The 8140-nt window shown below is 44.9% G+C and overlaps 1 protein-coding gene and 1 pseudogene across 1 annotated transcript; one reads left to right on the plus strand and one right to left on the minus strand.

Annotated features, from left to right (window-relative positions):
• Positions 1-1117: 1117 nt before the first annotated feature.
• On the minus strand, positions 1118-2661 carry LOC136481034 (uncharacterized; annotated as a pseudogene).
• A 2929-nt stretch (positions 2662-5590) lies between these two features.
• Positions 5591-7391, plus strand: LOC136481035 (uncharacterized). Its single transcript, XM_066478421.1, has 3 exons — positions 5591-5842; positions 5945-6637; positions 7155-7391. The coding sequence occupies exons 1-3, from the start codon at positions 5591-5593 to the stop codon at positions 7389-7391; spliced, it is 1182 nt and encodes a 393-aa protein (XP_066334518.1).
• Positions 7392-8140: the final 749 nt, after the last annotated feature.

Consider the following 8140-nt stretch of genomic DNA (forward strand, 5'->3'; position numbering starts at 1 on the left):
TGTGAAGAATTGAGTACTGCATATTTTGGAAGCATGTTCTTTGACCAGTTCCACTGTTTTTATTTTTTTTGTTGGTCATGGCATCTAAAGTGTGGGACATAGTTTCCCACATCTGCTCCATCTGAACCAACATATATAGTGAGCGTTGTCTTCCCATTCGCAAATTGTATGCCCATCTTTTACCATGTAGCTGCAAGCTGATGAAGAGTCGCTGGAATAAGATAATAGACCAATGCTCAGTACTGCCTCTACATCCAAGGAGAACCCCGCTTCACTTGTGAGGCATGTTCTCCATCTGGTGGACAACAGGACCAAGCTCAATGTAGCTATGAAGGTTTCTATAATCGATGTCCTACGAAGCAGTAGAAATAATGATGGACAACACCCCAACATTGGGAAAATTTCTCTTTGCCGTGCTTAGGTCACGAAGAAGGTAGGGTCAAAGTTTACTTTAGGCCTACAACATCAAGAGTCTATCTGGTATCATACGTACATGGCGAGGTGAAGTAACCTGACGAACAATAAGGTTGTTGGTCTTCATCCATTTCAAATCATACGGTTGTTGCTACAAGTATGTCATGGTACTGCCCGTGTACGTAGTGACCTACTGCCCCAAAATCGGGTTTGTAGAGGCGGCCCAAGAAATAGGAGCTCTGTAAAAATAGAAGCCATCTCTATAAATTGAGTTTGTAGAGGCGGCCTTTGAAATAGAAGCCGTCTCTATAAATCGTTCTCAAGAAATCATAAATCGGACCAAAAAGACATCTTGAACCTCCAGACGTCAGTTGAGCGAACTCAGGCCGCACGGGGGGGGGGGGGGGGGGGGGGAACAAGCTTGGAAACGTTGAGAGAGATGACAATAATTATATACGGGTTGGCAGTGGCGGATCTAGAAAAAATATTTAGGAGGGGCTGAGCCAAATAGAGCTAGACCAACTTCACTCAGTTATATCCCATACAAAGCTAAGATATAGCAGTTTTAAACCTTTTACATGATAACTATGATAAACAATCGAAAGTGCATTATAAAACGCATAAGAAGAAGTAAAAGATACAATTTTTAGAACTAACCAACAAAACACCGATAGATGATGACGCATTCCCGCTGTTGTATTCTTCATGAATCATTAGAAGCAATCTATACAAGAAAAAAATAAATTAGTGACACAAATTTCAAGTATTTAACTTCAAAGTTTTGAAGGTAGAAGAGAACATATATCATACCACTAAATTGTTCCAAGGCACTAACATACGCCAGGTTTTCATGTCTTCAAATCGTTTTATGATTTTGTCATTCTTGATGCTTCTAAATATCTTCTTCTCAGTGTAACATATCATTAAGTCATTGAGCCATTCATCACCCATTTTGTTACGCAAATCTGTCTTTACAATAGACATAGCAGAAAATATCCTCTCAACTGAAGCTGTTGCCACCGGAAGAATTAATGTTAATTCAATGAGCCGATACACCAATCCATAAGATGTGTTCATTTTAGTCTTGACCATAATTTCAGCAACCTTTCCAAGCTCTGTACATCCAAGAAAGTCTTGAGTTGTTCTAGCACGACTGACAAATCCTCTCAGTTGACCAGGCAAAAGAAGAAGGTCACCGACGTCAAAATCCGCAGCATAAATTTCAGCAAGTCTCACAAGCTTATCCACATCAAAATTAGAGAAGAAGTTCCTTGGGTTAAGACAAGCCATGCATACTAATAATTCTGAACTAACTTCACCAAATCGATGATTCATCTCAGACAAAATGGCATCTATGGCAGCAAGGAAAATCTCAACATGGTAGAAGTGCATGTTTGTTACCTTTTGCTTTCTACGTGTAGATGTCCCTCTAGCATTTATTTCCTTGTCCATATTTGGCACTTCAAACTCATTCTTATCATAGAATGTTTTCACTCTTTTGAATAAGGGATCCCATCCATTGTCCCTCATATCCTGCAACTGCTCTTTGACATCTATGATCAATTGCATTTCCTCAACAATGTCTTGATCCTTCCTTTGCAAAGCATGTGACAGACTGTCTGTGATGCTCAATAATTCTATCATTAAATGCATTATGAACACAAAATCAAACCTCTCCATTTTACCAATTAAACCAAATGCTCCACCATTATTTCCTGGTCTAACAGAGTCTTTCTTTACTATCTCAAGAATGTCTATGACAACTTCCCACATCACCAAAATACGAAGTAAAGTTTTAAGATGTGAACCCCATCTAGTATCTCCAGGACTTGCTAGGCTACATTCCTGGTTCAAACCTTTTCCAGTGATAATCTCCCTACTCTCCAAGTTTTCTAACAACACATCATGATGCTTTGCAAGCAAGGCATCATTTCTCATACATGATGCGCCGACAGTGTTGACTATTAGAGGAACATAGTTAAAGAAATCTGCAATGGCTGGAGTAGAAGTTGCAACAGTAACAACCACTAATTGCAATTGATGGGCAAAACAATGCACATAGAATGCATAAGGATTTTCATCTCGAATCAATTTTTACACACCATTAAATTCACCTCTCATATTGGAAGCTCCATCATAACCTTGCCCATGAAGCCTAGAGATTGGTAGCTTATGACTGTTAAGCATTTTGACCAGAGCTTCTTTCAATGAAGCAACTGTACAACTCTCAACATGCTGAAGTCCAAGTGTACAAGTAAAAGTCGAGGTAAAAAAATAGAGTGGTCATCTACTAACCTCAAAATTACAGCCATCTGTTCTTTTATTGATACATCTCGGGACTCATCAATCAATACAGAGAATTTTTTATCTCCAATCTCATCCATAATCACTGACATGACTTCTTGTGCACAAGCTTTTGTAAGGTCCTTCTGTATATGATGAGATATCATTGTGCAATTTTTTTGCACCTTTATCGTATGCATCCTTAACAGTCTCAACTTTATCTTTGTACCAATCAACCATCTCTCTATATGTACCCTTGTTGTTGGAAGTAGAGGATTCATCGTGTCCACGAAAAGCATCACCTTGCATTATGAGAAATCTTGCTACATCTAAAGAAGAGTTCAAGCGAATCTCATATCTTTTCTCTTCCTCCTTGCTAATTACATCAATTCTTCTAGCCACATTTGTTCTTTGGTTCATAAAGTCATCACACTTTAGCCTAGCATTATTGTGAGTCTTGCAAGTACCGTGCTGATTAAAATTGTCCTTAGCTTTTTTCCAGTTAGTATAACCATCCTTTGCAAAGACAGAACTACCAAATTTTTTAGGCTTCCCCGGATCAAAGAAAAGATAACAATATAAGCAATAAGCTGCATCCTTCGACTCACTATACTCTAGCCAATCAAACTCGTCAAGCCAAGTTTGCTGAAATGATCTCCATTGACCATTTTGCCATTTACGAGCAAAGGTAAGATTACGAGGTTGGGTCGGACATCTCAAAGCATATGCCCTTCTAACTTGGTCTCTAATTTCTGGTGGATATTCTTCAATTGCTATGCGATTTCCTAGATCACCAACTACATCGGATTGACTAAACTCCACTTTACGCCGAATTGGTTGATTTATGCTGTTATTACTGCATGGAGTTGATGTACTACTTGTACCAGGAAAATATGTGTGCAATGTTCTTTTTCACATTTTGAAAATCTACAATTTATTAAATCCTAATCAAATTTTGAACGATTGCAAAGTTTAAAAGGCAAATCTAAAGAAAAAGAGTATACCTGCTGGCTGCTGCCCTGCTGGTGCTGCCGCCTACTGCCCAGTGCCTGCTGCCGCCCTGTGCCCCAAATTTCAGTGAAGGCAAAATGGAGGAATAAAAGTAGTCCTAGCTAGAATAAAAAGGAATGCTAAAAAGCCTAGGTTCACATGAAAACTATGGCGGAAGAAATTAAATTGCACGCATCACCAAAAGCGAAAGGGCTAACTGACACCAGACAGGGACACAGGGTAAGCCCAATTCGTTGTAGCCTTGCAGGCTTGCAGCCTTTGCAGGAACCCCAAATTTCAGCGAAGCCAGCAGGCAATTGCACACGGAGTCACCGCCGCGCTCCGCGTCGGCGTCGCCCCTGCGCGCTGCGCCCCTGCTGGCTGCTGGCCTGCTGCGAGCCTGCGCTGCTGCCTGCTGCCTCCGCCCGCCGGGATCCCGATGCAGCGGCGCCTCCGTCGGCCGTTGGGCAGGAGCCAACCAACCCTAGCTGGAGCCGCCGCCGCTCGCCCAGTCGCCCACTCGCCGGCCCAGTCGCTCGAGTCGAGTGCCTCTGCTCCCATGACCGACAGAATAGAAGAGAAACTGATGGGCCATGAACAGGCTTCATTAGTGGGCCACACATTCCGGCCCAGGAAGCAGACCAACTCGTCTTCAACCTCCGTCCGCGACGGGAACGTCTCCAGCCCCTCCTTCCTAGTGGCTAATGGCTGAAATTTTTATGGAGGGGCTCAGGGGGGCTCCAATGGCGCGGCCAGGGTAGGGGGGGGGGGGCTTGAGCCCCGGCAGCCCCCTCGGCAGATCCGCCACTGCGGGTTGGGTAGATAAAGAACATGTTTGGATCCACTAGTGGTAATAGTTAGTAGCTAAAATTTGTACCGGTGGATCCAAACAGATATGCTAATAGACCAACTAACTATTAGCTCCGTGGCTGCAATCTACTAGGGCAACTCCAATAGTGTTAGAAGAGAGCTCATAAAATATTTTATTCAATAGGAAAGAGGAGAATGATAAGCTAGCTCTTTATGAAGAGCTAAGTTCATACACTTTCATATAATTCATGTGTCATAATTGTACATTATTAAGTTCACACGAGTTAGTAAGTTGACACTATTATTTAGGACACTGTTAGTTCCATTATTAGCAGGTTTGGGGCAGCTTGTGCCAACCACCTATTAATAACTTATCAGTGGGTGGATCCAAAAGCCTCCCGCTAATAGTTAGTAGCTAATACCTATTAGCTAGCAAACTTCTGATGAGTTGCAGGCACGCTGGACTTGTCTTGATTGCCTTTCACAGGCAATTAAGGAAAAGGCAGCTTACTGGAAACAGCGAAGCAAGTTTCGGGTTGTCAAGGAAGGGGACGCCAACACCGCCTTCCACCATGCGCAAGCAACCGTTTGCATGCGCAACAACAACATTTGATATGTGGAAGTTCAAGGTTCACTGATTGCCAACCATGATGGGAAGATATAGGCACTCACAAATTTCTTCAACTCCATCATAGGTGAACCCGGATCACCTGCTTGGAGTTTTGAAGCAGATTCCCTCTTCCAAGATCAGCGTCAGCCAACCCAGCATCTCATTGTCCCATTCACTGAGCTGGAGACATTGGAAGCCTTGAAGTCGATGGACAGAACCAGTGCCCCAGGTCCGGATGGCTTCAGCCCCTCTTTCTACAGAGCGGCTTGGAGCTCCATCAAGCCGAAAGTGAGGGCATTCATGTCAGCCTTCTATCACGGCCAAGCGCAGTTAGAAAGAATCAACCGGTCATACATGGTTCTTATTCCGAAAAAGCCAGGGGCAATGGTTGAGGACGCCTTCCGGCCCATTTGCCTACAAAACTGCTCCATCAAAATTATCGGAAAAGTGCTTACACGAAGATTGCAAAAATAAATCGGGAACATGATTGACTTGCATCAGACAGGTTTTCTCAAGGGCCGCTCTATCTCTGAGACTTTTGTCTTCGCAGCAGAAGTGGTTCAGACTTGCAACAAAAGGAAGCTGCCTTCCCTAGTGCTGAAATTGGACTTCGCGAAAGCCTTCGATATGGTCATTTGGGACAGCCTTGATCGCATTCTGCGAGCCAGGGGATTCCAGGAAAGGTGGTGCAGATGGATGCAGGACATTCTATCCTCTTCCAAATCAGCTATTCTAGTAAATGGACGTCCGGGGCCATGAATAAATTGTAAGCGAGGTCTCAGGCAAGGTGATCCTTTGTCGCCATATCTCTTTCTTCTTGTTGCTGATACACTGCAGGCCATGATCCGATCAGCTACCACAGTCAGACATCTTGTCAATAGTGATAGGCCTTGTATAGTGCTACAGTATGCGGATGATACCCTGATTGTGATGAGAGGTGACATTGCTGATGCCCAAGAGCTCAAGAATATTCTACAAAAGTTCTCTGAAGCCACAGGCCTAAGGATCAATTATAACAAAAGCACATTGGTTCCAATACACATGGACACGGAGTTGGCTGATCAGTGCGCTGCCGTTATTGGGTGCAACCAGCAATCCTTTCCTCACAACTATCTTGGTCTGCCGCTATCTGCATCAAAGTTGCCAGCCTCTGCTTTCTCCACTTATGTGGATAGAACGGACAAATTCCTATCTTCTTGGCAGGCATCCCTACTCAACAACATGGGCCAAGTGGTTCTAATCAACTCAGTTTTGGACTCCCAGCTCATTTACATAATTTCCGCAACTCAAGTTCCCCCGGAGGTAATTAATCAAATTGACAAACGCAGACGCTCCTTCCTATGGGCCGGGAACAAGGAATTCTCAGCGGCTAAATGCCTTGTCGCCTGGCCAAACGTCTGCACCACAAAGAAATTGGGCGGGCTGGGGATCAGAGATTTTGGCACGCACAACATCTGTCTACTGCTGAACCTCATTCACCGCCTGCACTGCACGGAGTCGTCAACTTGGGCAAACTGCATCAATGTGGGGGTATAACTCCAGGTATCCATGGCGCAAGACATGGGCCGCACCATTGGGGACGATCCAGCCCACAAGATTAAGGCGTGCAGTGCAAGGTGCTGCTCGGCGTGCGCTGCAAGGCTTCGGGAAGGAATCTTGAAGATAGAGATAGATCTGATTGGATATACTAGATATCGTATTCCTTAGGATGATTATCATATAACCGACTAGATTTAGATCTAATCAACACGTAACACTACCCCTGGCTATATAAGTCGGGTAGGAGACCCCCTCAAAATTATCTCATTATCTCATCAATCAATACAATCCATCAGAACACAGGACGTAGGGTATTACGTTGTATTGATGGTTTGAACCTGTCTAAATTTCGTGTCTCTGCACTTGTGTTACCATCCGGTTCCTGATCACAACCTCCACTACTCAATCTACTATTGTGGGTATACCTCTCGGTGGACTGGAGACCACATATCATCGACAGTTGGCACGCCAGATATGGGTGTGCATGCTGATTCCCATGGTGAATCAGATGGTGCTTGTCTCAAGCTCTCAGTTCTCCCCCCAGCCAGGCCAGTCCTTCACGGTCGGATCCATCTCCTGGGTCATCAACGCTGACGGTGAGGGGGAGATCGTGGAGCCGGTGCAGGATAATCTCGTGCTGATCATGCCAGCATCTGCACCAGTAGATCTAATCTCAGAACCTGTTCTGGGGTCATCTTCCTCGCTGAGAGCTCTCGGCGCCTCGTCAGCCGAGGAAGCCCATTGAAGATGACGATCTGTTCGTCTCTATCGATCAGGTCGGCAAAGGCTTAGCCGACTGCTTGTCTCTTGTAGAGTCGGTCTTAGATCGATCTACCAGAAGCGATGAATTTCCACCACTCCAAGACCATCAGGTGGCCATCGCTAAGCGACCCACTCGTCCAAGCCGCCCAAGGTTGCAAGACGAAGATTTGGTGATCACGGCTACTCTGGCAGGGCGCACGGTTCATCGCCGACCACGACCTAGATCCGATCTTCCTAAGGCTGGTCGGGAAGCCCTAATGGAGGACATCATGAAGGCCCATCTGTCGATGAAACCTGGTCGGCAGTCTACCGAGGGGTACACCCACGGTAGTAGATTGATCGATGGAGGTGTGTGTAATTGGAACTAGATGGTGACACAGGCGTAGAGACAACGATTTAGACAGATTCAGGTCGTCAAGTAGACGTAGAACCCTACGTCTTATGTCTTTGGTGGTCGGTATCGATTATCGGATAATGAGAGATCTCTAGGCTAAGCTCAGGGTTTGTATCTGGATGCCGACTAGGGGACCCCTGCCCCCTCCTTATATACTCTAGAGGTGTAGGGTTACAAGAAAAGTATCCTAGTCAGCAATATGGTAGGTATTCTATTTGGATTACAACACCTATAAGAGTCCTAGTAAATCATATCTTCTAGATGCCTTGCGTTGCACGCCGACCAGTGCCGTGTGCCACGTGCCTTGACCTTGTGGGCTGGACCACCCCTGATGGTGC

The sequence above is a fragment of the Miscanthus floridulus genome, chromosome 9, assembly GCF_019320115.1.
Source record: "Miscanthus floridulus cultivar M001 chromosome 9, ASM1932011v1, whole genome shotgun sequence".
Lineage (NCBI taxonomy): Eukaryota > Viridiplantae > Streptophyta > Magnoliopsida > Poales > Poaceae > Miscanthus > Miscanthus floridulus.

Bases quoted from the DNA above. Each gene is read 5' to 3' on its own strand.
- LOC136481035 (XM_066478421.1), top strand. From the start codon at position 5,591: ATGATTGACTTGCATCAGACAGGTTTTCTCAAGGGCCGCTCTATCTCT. The intron at 5,843-5,944 runs GTAAATGGACGT...GATACACTGCAG, and splicing joins CTTCCAAATCAGCTATTCTA to GCCATGATCCGATCAGCTAC. The intron at 6,638-7,154 runs GTATAACTCCAG...ATGGTGAATCAG, and splicing joins CAAACTGCATCAATGTGGGG to ATGGTGCTTGTCTCAAGCTC.